Source organism: Urocitellus parryii, chromosome 7 (genome assembly GCF_045843805.1).
Source record: "Urocitellus parryii isolate mUroPar1 chromosome 7, mUroPar1.hap1, whole genome shotgun sequence".
In the NCBI taxonomy this organism is placed as follows: domain Eukaryota; kingdom Metazoa; phylum Chordata; class Mammalia; order Rodentia; family Sciuridae; genus Urocitellus; species Urocitellus parryii.
In genome coordinates, this window is record NC_135537.1 from 30,506,166 (window position 1) to 30,519,500 (window position 13,335).

Below are 13,335 nucleotides of genomic sequence, written 5' to 3' on the forward strand. Positions count from 1 at the left end.
GAAATATTTTATGGATAGGATTACACTACACAAGCATGCTGAGAGTTCCTGCTGATTTACATCCTGACAAATTAAATGCCTCACTTGTAGGATTGAAAACGGATTTTTGGCCTCATTAGATTCACTTCTTTACCCCCTAGATAGCCAAAAGCACAAAGCAAGAACTGGATTAGCAATATTAATTCTACTATTTGTTTTCTTACCAAGAGAGTGGGGGTGGTTCTGAGAATTTTCCAGTTTACTCTCTTTAGGAAACATTGTTTTTACTTGGTTGGATGCGACACTAATCACAAAATGTGGTTTTGGTTCTTACTTCAAGGAAAAGGCATTTGGAAGTATATATAACCCAGTTATATAACTGAAATTACACAACCAAGAACCCAAGTAAATGGAAAACATTAATAATTACCCTACTCATAAGGAGGCAGGAGCACAAAGTTGGTATGCATAATTGTCAACTTTTATTAAATTCCTTCAGTGTTAAATTCCTCCACTGCTTTTGCTTAAAAACAATGGAAAAAAGAAGTGTACAGGGAAAGATATCATAATGCAATTTTCTTCAACAGAACCAAATATGAGACTGGATCTTTTAGTCTAATGGAGAGATCATTTGGCTATGTTTCAAGGCATGTACACATCTTATACACAATTCCAACTTTTCCACAGACAGGCAAAAGATGTTTCCAGAAGAAATATTTTTTGTTGCAACAAGGTATACAGAAAGGGAAAATCAGTACTCCTTCTGTATAAAAAAACAATGAAGCATATGGGTTTTCTTGATAACTATGTTGAACATGCAGGTGAAGATGAGGGAAATCTCAGAGTGAAGTGAGCTCTACATGTGGTGGCAATTCCAAAGTAGTTCAAGCCATACTAGCTGCTCCCTAACTCTTTATTATAATGTGAATGTCTAAGCCAGGTGCTTTTCATTCACTATTGGTAAGCCTCTAACCAATTCTGCAAAGTATGTTTTATTATTTTCATTTTACACATTAAAAAAACTGAAGTTCACAGAGATCAAATAACTTGCCCTTGACCAAAGAGTCAAAGTATGGCAAAATGAAAGTTTAAGTCCATGACAATTTTATGCATTAATTATTATAAAAATATTTTTACAACATGATGCAGCCTAAAGTATAATTGATGTGGTTGTCAAGTTAGTCTCTTAACACAAACAAGTATAAAACTGAAGAAAGTGGTAGGCCAGTTGTTTTTGGCCTGCCACTGTACACATCATTATTTAGTCCTTCTAATATTGGCATAGGAGATATAAACTATTTATTTTACATTGGAAATTCACTGAATTTTTTTTGACAAGCCTCATCTATCTTCCAATTGGAGTTATGGGAAATTATTAAGTTAATTAATTGTAAGTGATTGAAGTTTTGTACAATTTCAATAGACCAAATTATGCATTACAAACAAATTACTGAAATGGCCTAATAAAGTAGAGGTGCTTTCATTGTTAATATGCCTAAAGAAATGAAAAGTTATGTCACTGCCTTTTAAATTGAAGCTCACTTCCATTTGATAAGTTCTTTGAAAAATACTAAAACAAAACCTTGCTAAGTTCTAGCATTGGATTAGGTTGAATTATATTTGCTGTGGATAGCAGGGATAGAGGAAGCATATTTTTTAAAATGCATTTTAAAAATTTTATTTCATTTTCATTAAAAATTTTATTTCATTCCTTGTAAATAGAACATGTGTAGGCTTATTGAAAAGAACATTATCTATTTTCCTTTCAATTTTCTTTTTAAAAATTATTTTTAGTTGTAGATGGACCCAATACCTTTATTTTATTTATTCATTTTCACGTGGTGCTGAGGATCGAACCCAGTGCCTCACGTGGGCTAGGCAAGCTTTCTACCACGGAGCTATAACCCCAGCCCTCAAATTTTTAAGCAATGAAATTAGTGGTATATAGCATCTTTCTTCTTTTAAATTTCAATTACCTCAGGATCTTAGAGTGAAAATAGAATTCTGATCAAATTGGAAATTGAAGGGTCATCTGCATTTTTCCCTTTCCCCGACCTCTGCAACTCACTAATCACTGTTGTTATTTATTCCCCCTTTTAAATACTTTTTCCAATCCATCCTGTCCTTTGCATTCCCACTGACTATATCTTAGACCAGACTCCTATTATCTCTTGTCTAGGCCATTGCAATGACCTCTGGGTCTCAAGCCTTGTGCCAGCCAAACGTAATACTCAGACACTGCCAAGGTCTTTGTGAAATGCAAGTCAGACTGTTGCTGTCTTTTAAGGCCCTTCTAACCCCCTAATGATTCCCTGTACCTGACTGAAGGTTCAAGTTCTTTCACACAGGGTAAAGTCTGTGATGGCTATAATGATAATTTTGCAGTGTTACTTCTGCTAGTCTTAATTTTTGGAAGGTATGACCTAATAGCTCAGAGCATGAGCTTTGAGGTTAATCTGCCTGGGTTCCTGCTGCAACCATCATACATTATTGTGTGACTTTGGGCAGGTTAACCTAGAATCTCCATGGTTTGATTTACTAATTTATAATAAAGGGATGATGATAACAATGCTGTGTGGAGCTGAAATGAAGATTAATTGAGTGACAGCATGCAACTCACTAAGAACAGTGCCTGCAGGCACAGTAGCGTTGAATCATGTTAGTGTGTCCATGTCCTGCTCAACAGATATTATCTCTAACAGAGCTGATATTTGCTTTGCTTGGCACGGCTGATATTTACTATCTAACTCACAAACTCCTGTTCATTCTTGAAAACTTGGGGCACATGTCACCCCTTCTGAGAGTTCTCTGTAGCTTCCAGGTAGACAGTCATCCCAATTTTTATGATAGCACTTTACCTTTGTTTCCCCTGGTTGACTTATATCATGAATTTACAACACATATGTGCTTCTGTGTATGTATGCATGTGTTTATTTCATCTGTAGCTACACTATTAGACTGTGATCTTCTGATTAATAATACATAGTTTTTCTATTCTTGGGCACAATTCTCCTCACATGGCATATGTAGCTCGTGTTTGTTGAATGCCAAATGAATAATTCATGGGGCAATGTCCCAGTAGTTCTGTCACAACCAATGCTTTTTATCTATACATATACACAAACACACATTCACACAGTAAAACAAAAAATACTTTTAGTGAAAAATACTAATCATATTTTACATTAAATATTATAAATCCATTAATTGTTCATAAATAAAATGGTGTTTACGTCATTAATTCTGCATTCCCAAAGGCCTGCTGCATGGTGTCCAGCTTTATCAATCCAGACTCTTAAGTTCCCTAATTCAGCCCAACTTTTTAACTTCTGCCAGGATCTGCCCAGTCCATTTTAGTCTCATGGCTCTTTACCACATTTCTCTGATAAATATTTTAAAAGGCTAATTTAATATAAACATTAAATTATATAGACATACACTCAATTACAGGTTAAAGTCTTGCTAATTCTACACTAAAACCACCATTCCCCCCCACCCTTTCAGAGAATCTTCATTAGCAGATTAGCAGTTTGGTATTTATTCTTTCAGACTTTTCTTTGAATATACCAATATATACGTATCTATTGTGTGTTCTTATTTCTCTGTATATTTACACAAATATACACTGATACACAATTGAAAACATGTACATATTTATATGCTGGGTGTATATGGGTATAGACTTTAATTACACATATAGCTATATACAGTTTTATTTCAATTTTTCTTAAAGAATAAGTAGCAACACATTTTTGTAGACATACTATAATTGATAAATTGTTATATTTTATATTAATAAATAGATAATTTACTAGAACTAGAATTCATGATATAAAATTTTTGGAAATATTGACAAGTTATTAGTGAACTTTATGTTCTCTCCAAGTGAACATAGCTTTCTAATTTCCCAAAACTTGGCTACCTGCATCTTTTTATATTTATTAACCATTTGCATTTTTCTGTGCCTACTCTAGTTACAGGTTTCTCATTTTTCTATTAGGTTATTCATCTTTGCTTTATTAACTCACAGAAGCTCTTAAATAAATATTAAAGCTTTGTCTTATATGTTGCAATTAGTTTTTCAAGTTAATTATTTATTTTCCAACCTATATTTTAATGGAAGTATGTTTTTATGTTATGAAAGTTATCAGTCTTTTTTTCTTGATTTATTGATTTCACAACATATTTAACTTATTCATATCTACCCTAAACCTTAAAAATTTTATCTTCTAATGTTTACTTAAAGCATCTATACTCTGCTATTTAACAAAAGTGATTTCAGATTTTGAAAGAAAATGTACTATTCAAATTAGAAACTTAAAGAATAAATTTAACCAGGAAAAAAATAAAACCCTTTACAAATCCATATCTGCAACACATGTCAACACTATACATATTAAAAAATAATGAGAAGTTGAAAAATTTGTAAATAAATTCAGACAGGAAATAATGAGCAGGTTTCTATATTTTAATATCTTCCTTCTTGTTGGAGGGGCTATATTTACACACTCAGCTTAGGAGAATCTCACCCCATGAATTCACTGGCTGCTATGTTAAGAGCTCTATTGTGGGAAACAGTTTGAAAGGGAGTGATTTTTCTGTGAAAGTTTCAAGATGTGGTCAATGATTTAAAGTATTTCCAATAAGATATGTTGTAGAAAACAGACGTTACAGAATGGGGGAGGGGACATCAACCAAAAACGTCAAATGGGGCTTTGTGTACATTCATTTAGAACCTTTTACTGAAGTTCAACATCTAGATTATTTTGTTTATTTTATTCTTCATTAAAGTGCACCTCTGTCTCAAGCTAGAAGTCAAGTGCCAAAATCCTATGCATGTCTCTTCTCAAAGTATTTCCAGAAAGATGGGAAACAGGAAGTACTGAAAATCCTGTGAGAAACTCTCTTTTTGGATTTCTAGCTCAATTTGTATAGATTTAGTGCACACTTCATATATTGTTGTTCTGTAGAACACTAATCCTAAAAGATGCATCTTAATAAAATCTTTATTTAATGTAGGCTCCTCAAAATCTTGACAATGGAATTCTTGTTTTGCTTAATGAAGATATACTGAATGCACTCCAGAAAATGACCCATTAGAGTTTGGAGCAAGTACCCAGTTTTGTGCTATGCATTTAAACCTAAGCTTATATTGTTATTGAAGGCAGTCATCAGCCAAAGTGACTACTTTGTCTACCTAATTTTAGGACTGTGGAGCTGGGATGTTGTCTTAAAGATCAATTCTATATCTAGAGGTCTGTTTGCCTAGCTGACATAGCATCTCCCAACTAACCATTAGGAGAAATGATAAAGAATCAACAAAAACTTTCAGGGTCAAAATGAAACATGATCAGTACTTTGAATTAAAAAAATAAATTTAATGTTAGAGGCGTTAAAGTAGAGCAGTACTGATGAAAATCTAAGTTCAGATTATTGAAACTATTTTAACAACTAAATTTTTATTTTATACATGGGAAAGATGGGGGAGGTTCAAATATTGTGAAAGACAAATTCCCAAAATAACTAGATGGAGAGAAGCAAATGTGAAGGCAATGTCAAGGTGATGTCTTGATTTCTGTTAGAACATAATTACATTGAACATATTACATTATTTTATTTGAAAGAGATGAGATGGTGGCACATGCCTGCAATCTCTGAGACTTCAGGAGTCTGAGACAGGAGGGATAACAAATTCAAAGCCAGCCTGGGTGACTTAGCAAGATCTTGTTTCAAAATTTAAAAAAATAAAGAAAAAGGGGTGGGGATGTAGGGCCCCTCTAGGTTTGATCCTCAATACGAGAGAGAGAGAGAGAGAGAGAGAGAGAGAGAGAGAGAGAGAGAGAGGAGACTATAGTTAGTGCTTAGTGCTTATTTTCAAAGCAGTGGGATATGTCACGGGCAGATTTCTAGTCTGACAAGTTAGAAGACATGTGTTTTACCCTGATTCTGACACTTAATATCTGCATGATTGGGGGATATTTAGATTATTACCTATATACTAGGGCTTGCAAGATTTACTTAGTCTGTATCACTATTGCTTTAAGAATCAAAGTACATAAGTTTTTTTTAATGCTACACAACTATAATGGTATATTACAAACATGTGATGATAACTAGAGATAGTTAAAATTTTCTGGCAAGTAAATTTTGGATTCAAACTGTTTTGGAAGTGGTGAGGAGGAAGGGCTGACTTCCAAAGTAGATAATAACCAATGGATGAGAAGAATCAAAGAGGAGAGAAGAGTGTCTTGGAAGCCAGGCATGAAAAGAAGATGAAATAGTGGGATAAAAGTCCTCAAAGGAAATGGAAGGGTCAAGAAGCCAGGAGTCTCCCTGAAGAAGTCTAGAAAATTATTATTAACATAAAAGATTAATGAATAAAGTCAGAGACGGTTAAGGGTCGTTAAAAAGTTTCAAATGAAGAAAGGACATGGGAAAATTACTAGAAGAGAAAATTACCTGGTAGGACCTGCCATTTGGGAAACAATGTGCCAGTCATGTGACATGTGTCCAATGTGCTTGTGGTTGTCATCATATAATTTGGGTTTCCAAATCCTGTGAGATATCCATGCTACAGAGCAGCTTCTTGTTTCTTCACCTTACATGAATATCTCTTCTAAGGTATCAGGCTTTGTGGATGTCCTTTGATACCTGATAATCATGGTACATTGAAGTTTCTTTAGTAAATTATGAAAATTAGTGTACTTTCCATTGTGCTAATGCAAGTCTTTTCTTCCACAACTCAGTTTCCAGAACTGCTTCCTTTGATAACACAGGACTTCTTTGACCAGCTTTTAATTTTCAGGTCTTTCCAAATTAAAGTTAAAAATAAAACAAAAAATAAAAAATTAAAAACAATTTTGATTTTATACATGGGAAGGATGGGAAGGTTCAAATATTGTGAAAGACAAGTTCCCAAAATAACTAGATGGAGAGATTATCTTCAGGGAGTCTAAAAAATAAAACAAAACAAGCAAAAAAACCTACCTCCTTTATTGGCATCTCAGATAGCAGCTGTCTCTAAGTACATGCCTTCTTACAGAAGGCATACATCAAAAGTAGGTATTAATGCAAAAATATGAGAAAATATATTATGTCTGAACAAGAAGCTTCTTATAGTTTGTGTTTCTTTTTTTTTTTAATTTGAGGTTTCCTCGCCAAAAATACTTAGACCAGGAATAGCATCATTTTATATTTTATATAACTATTGATACAGCAACTAATAAACATAAGATGTATATAAAAGAGGATATATGACCTACTGATTAGGAAAACCGGAAGCCAGGGATCATCATATTTCAGATAACAATGTTAATTCAGAACTTTTATCCAGTTTTATAAGACTTTATAAGACTTTCAAATTTTGAGCTATACATGATCATCATTTTAATGAATGCCCAGGTTTTCTGATAAGATACTTTAACTCCTGTGAATTTAAAAGACAATTTTTTAAAAATAAGTTAGTGACACTAGATATGATAATCTTGCATCTGATTATTGCTCCAGTAATAGAAACAAAGGTAATTAAAAAACAAACTGAGAATGAGCTGAGGCATCAGTTGTGGTTAATTCTCAGAGGGGAAAGCCCAAATTCAACAGACAACAGAGAAAACCTCCTTTGCCATCCACAAGCGCACTCAACACTTTAACAGTAGGTCGGGTGACATTGTTAACCAATAGAGATAATAGAGAAGCTGTTTTTTCTTTCCTTTCTTTTTACTACAAATATCTCTAACAGCACTGAGTTACTGGCACAGAAGGAACTACTAAAGGATGAGTCATAACTACCCCTTAGAGATCCTGTTTTTCATCTTCCTCTGATTTCCTTGCTGAAGTTTTTCATTTCCAAAAAAGGTTTTCTAAAATAAAAGTGACCATCACATTTTCCTCAATCAACTACAGCCAAGATCTGTCCAATTTGGGTTTGCTGTAAGGTCAGCAAAGGGCAGGGCTCCTTTCTCTGCTGGTGTCCAGTAGAATGAAGGCAACTCAGAAGAGAAGCTTGCCTTTTCTGACCTTGCATAAAACACCAAGAGCAACCCCTGATAGGTCTCCATGTGAATGCTGCAAGTGTGAACTAGACACACTATATGGAAAGTGGTGTAAGGTAGGATCTTCGGCTCAGCTTCACAAGCAACTTTTTCTGGCACGTTCTTCTCTAAAGAGTTGTTAGTGTTTTTTTTTTTTGTTGTTGTTGTTGTTTTTTAGCAAAGATCTTAATATCCAAGAGCACATCTTGCCATGATTTCTCCATGTATATAAAAGATAACCAGATATTACAGCTTGCCCCCTAGTACAGAGTTGGAAAGTTTGACTCTTCAAACACACTCCATTGTACCATTTAAGTATTAAACTTAAAATACTCCCTAGTGTCTTCTTTATGAAACTTAAGGAAATGACTATTGCTCAGAGTATTAAGTGCCCATTTTGGTATGCTGCATTTGAATAACACCTTGTAAACCAAGGACTGGTTGAACCCTCTGCAAACAGAACTGAGAAAATCAAATAAGCCTTTCTCCCGAGGAATAAAATATATTGAATACTCTATAAAAAGTAAATGCTTAAATGCTTTTTATCTCAAGTCAGTTTCCAGGATCCAAGAGGGCTTCTACATTCTCTGTCACTTTCATGTGCAATATACTAGGAGAGGATCATTTAAAGAGCTCTGAGAGGAGGAAGGTTCTCAGTTAAAGATCACATCACATTGAACAAAGCATCCCAAGTCCTTTTGTAAGATGCTGAGGGGCCTAAAGAAATCTTCCTCTCCTGATTTACATAGTGATGTCATTAAGCCTCACCAGAAAGCTCAGATTGGAAATAAAGGAAATTAGTAGTTAACATGATCTGGCATCAAAAACACCAAGGATTTCTGACCTCAAAAACACCAAGGATTTCTGACCTCAGATAGCTAACTTTCTGATCCTATAGACTCTACATCAAATATACTCTTTCCTCACCCGACAAAAACTACTATGAAATTTAATCAGTTTAAATTAAATTTAATTTCAATCAATGTGAAAGTTTCAAAATCCCAAATGAATGAAGAAAAGTAAATGAAAAAGTACATTCTATGTTTTGTTCATATTTTTTCTGAATCATCTTACCTGTTTCTATTAGACCATTACCTTAATGAAAGCTATGTTGCAACTTATCTAGGCTATAATTGTCTGAGTCTAAATCAGCAACCCTAGTTATACAAGATCTACCCCAGGAAATTAATTAGACTTAGGAAGCAAATATTACTTTGACAATATCTGGCATTCTTAATAATTCTTTATTTGACATGTTATATGTACAATTCCTATTTTAAACTCTATAGATTCTTGAGCCTCTTTTAAAAAATAACTTTCATGGTGAAATACCTAGTTTAATTTTTCTAATCTTAAATTCAGGAACTAGTTAAATTACTGTTTATTTTTGTATAGTATTTTAAAAAATAACTTTCACTTCCTTGTAGTTTATTAGAACATAAAATCTTAGAAATGGAGGGAAAACATAAGGAGGAGTTGGACACCTTAAAGGAAGAGAAAGAGAACCTCCAAGGTTTGGTTACTCGTCAGACATACATAATCCAGGAGCTGGAGAGACAGTTGAACAGAGCTACCACCAACAACAGTGTTCTGCAGAAGCAGCAGCTGGAGCTGATGGACACGGTCCACAACCTCGTCAACCTCTGCACTAAAGAAGGTGGTAAGAATTTCTTCCTTGCTTTGGTTTTGTAAATACCTTATTTTATATGAGCAAATAGTTATTAGATAACAATCTTCTCTCTAAGGCATTGATTGCTGTGTGAAAACAGCAAACAGCAGGTGAACTTTTTTTTTTTTGGAAATATATGTGAGCTTTTTTTTTTTTGACAGTTTGTTATGTTCTTAGTTTCAGAGAATATATTCCTAAATTCAAATTTATGAATCCACAATATTTTTTCTAGAAGAGTTTTCTAACTTCTTTTGTTTTTCATCTTTTTTTAACCTTAGATAATCTATTGCACTGTCATAGATAAAAATTTGATATTATGATGTTAGACACTTAATCATGTTGGATAGAAATTAGCCAAAGCTAAAGATTACTTCAGATGGCTGGGAAGAGTTTCAGGAATGTCCCAATTTTAAAGTTAGTATCTTTGAACCGCCAGGGAGCTACCAGCTGATGATTTTGTCAATATAGTGGATTTTTAAAGAAGAAAGATCTTATGAAAACTCATATTGCTTACATTTTGGGGAGAGAGATGGGGAAATTAGTGGAGGAAAATGGTGAAAATGGTGCTTTCAAAGGAAAGTAAATTAGGGACAGTTCCCAAAATTAAAATGAATAAGAAAATATGATTATTATTAAAAGTATTTTTTAAAGATCACTTGTCCTTAGTTTTATTCAGGGAAGATTTAACTGAGGTGGCAGGCATATTGTTTTTTCTAGGACATCTTTGTGATGGTAGAAATTATAAATTTTTTTATCTCACTAATATCTGGAGCCATGTAGCCATTGGAAATATCTGCAGACTTCTCTCTCTTTAGAGTACATCCGTCTATTCACCTGTCTACCCACCAATTTTGAATGAGTGCCTCTGGTGAACATCTGTCCATAGACAGCAGAACCTCTTTCCCAAGACCACTTGGATCTTCAAAGTATGGGGCTTGAGGTCACCTTCTGTAGTGCTACTCTCTATCCAGCCTTTCTCTGAGTGAAAATGCAATCATAAATGGTGATGAGTGAAAGTTCCAGTAAATTCTGCAAGTTACTGGAGTCATTGAGCTGTGGCTTATGTAACCATCCTATGCTGGCTCATGCATATGTAATGTATACATGTGGGGGCTCCTTTAATTTAATCATGAACTTGAGTGACATGAAGAATTAGCTCGACTTCAAACTTTCATGTATAGATATGAATATAGAAGATAACTCTATATTAAGTGATCGTGTTTTAATGACATTTCACATTTCTCTGTTACACTCCATTACCTTGAGTTATATCTCCTTTAGATAGTCTAAACAAGCCTTTAATATACTTTGTAAAGTAACATTTTTTTTTTAAACAGTGAGTCCCCAGAGCTCCATTTGGGTGTGCTCAGTAATGTGATTGGGAAGGGAAAAACCTGCTAATCAGTCAGAGCCTGCCAAAACCCTGAGTTGAAGCCCACTGGAAGGAAAGCATGGTAGGACTCTGCCAGAGAATTTTAATAGAGCTCATGAGTATTTAGAAATTAAGCATTAATATGAGACATATCTACTCTCATATTGAGATGAATACATTTGGGGAAAAATTGAAAACACATTTTTCTTATCATCCTGAGACTTAAAGCACATGGAGTTGGGTAGTGTTATTTTTTTTTTTTCACAATTTTAGAGATGTCAAGCTGTGGTGATTCTCACAGAGCTCATATGTCTGCCTACGTATCATAATCTAACTTCTTTTTTTGAGTATTGTCTAATAAATATGTCTTTAAGCTTTTAGAGGCAGGGAGTGTGATGTTAAAATCAAAATTTCTGCCTAGGTTTGGAGTTTGGGTGTAACGTCAAGCAACCAAGCACTAGTTCGGCTCATTTATTGAACAATTATGATGGCAACGTGATAGTGGTTACCCTTCTCATCCAATCAGGATGTGAGAAAAGTAGCTGTGTGTACTCTATGATTTAGCACATACAAAAAAGAGTAATAATAATAACACAGACTGAAACTCTCTACTATTCTAGACCTCCTGCTGTAGCTTTTCCTTTTAATATGCAATCTTAAAGCAAATCCTTCTTTAGCTTCAGGGGCTAGATTCTCATGTAAGAGTATTGCCTGATTTTCCATTGAGTTCTGTGCTCTCGGAGCCATAGGTTTTATTTGTTTCTTGTTAATCTTTTGTTCCCTTTAATCTCAGTTAAGTATTCTAACTAAATACTTACTTTAGGACTCACAAGAGACACAAAACTGGGAAGTTTGCTCTCAATAAGGTTTATATCAAGATGTCAATTATCTGAGGATCCTTATTTTCACTGTAGCCATAGTCTTCTCTTGCTGTGAATTTAAAATTTAAAATGGCAAATAGCATACATAGCAGTTTAAATATCAGTTACTAAAGAGAACTTTGATTTTATCAAGTCTCTCTTGTATGCCCCAAATGCTATTTATTTATATATTTGTTATTTATCCAAGGATGATTATATGTAAATAATTTACTTTTAAGTTTGTTTGTATGCAAATAGTCCAAAATCAACACACCATCACAAACACACCAAAATTTCTAAAATGTAAATTTAAAAGATTTTCTAAAAATATCACAAGTTGTGTCATAGTCCCAAAGACCAAAAGCCAAATGTTTTAATTGAAACTAAAAGAATTCTTGTTTCAATTTAACCCAATCATTTGCAGAGAGACCCCTGCATATAATTCATACAACACAAGAGAATAACTTTAGTGAGTTTTCTATTAATGACAATTAATTTAACCTTTATAAAGCTATCTCAGTCTTTATAAAGTCAAGATAATTATGTTTATTTCACCATGATAACTAAATGAGATGTTCAGTATAAAAGCAAATGGCCAAGTGTTGAGGACACAGTTGACTTATTAAACCTTAATGCCTTCTTTCTCCTCCAAGGGATAAGATTTGATTAACACTCATTAATTCTTCCTATAAGCAAAACATTTTTTTGTGGACAATGTGTGAATACAATGCCCTAAAGGGTTTAGCTATTGACAGTCATACAAGAAGCTTCTTTTGCCCTCAGTTTTCTTATTTCTAAAATGTGATCCTCATATTTACTTGATGAGGTTGTGATAGACCATATATCACCTTTACCTATCAATTGTATAGCTCAAAATTGCTAAAAATTAATGAATTTTAATTATCTAATCACAAAGAAATGACATTTATGATATGATGCATATGTAGTAAGCATGATTTGGTCATTACACAATGGGAACATGTATAAAAACATCACATTTTACTTAATAAACACATATAGTTATTATTTGTCCAAAAAAGAAAAAAAAACCACCTGAACAAATAAAGTACTTAATTAACAAAAATACCTATTTTACAAATAATTTTAAAACATTAATAAAAATTAAGAAATAACATCTGTACCTGTTCATAGTAAATACTCAAAATATAGTTTTTTTAAAAATTTCATTTTCATGCCTTCTAAAGTGCTTATAAAAAATACAAGATAAAGGAATTCTGAGGAAGTAAGTTTGGGCTTGGAATGTACCTTTCCCCAAACATTTTGGTCTAGGAATATAATAAATATATATTGCACATCGAGAGTAACTTTGTGTAATTCCACAGGATATTTTCTATTAAAATATCTGATGCCATGAAATGCACTTAAGCTAAGTACACCTGATGAACACATTTTCTGAAATAATTT

At 33.5% G+C, this 13,335-nt stretch overlaps 1 protein-coding gene across 2 annotated transcripts in view; it reads left to right on the plus strand.

Moving 5' to 3' along the window:
- The window catches only part of Angpt1 (angiopoietin 1), a 223,343-nt gene that overhangs the window by 141,149 nt on the left and 68,859 nt on the right, over window positions 1-13,335 (plus strand). The window contains exon 4 of one of the 2 annotated variants that reach the window (XM_077800584.1): window positions 9,437-9,669. In XM_077800584.1, coding sequence (XP_077656710.1) covers window positions 9,437-9,669 — 233 coding nt within the window. The remainder of the gene's footprint in view (window positions 1-9,436; window positions 9,670-13,335) is intronic. The other variant, XM_026384553.2, reaches the window with a different exon arrangement.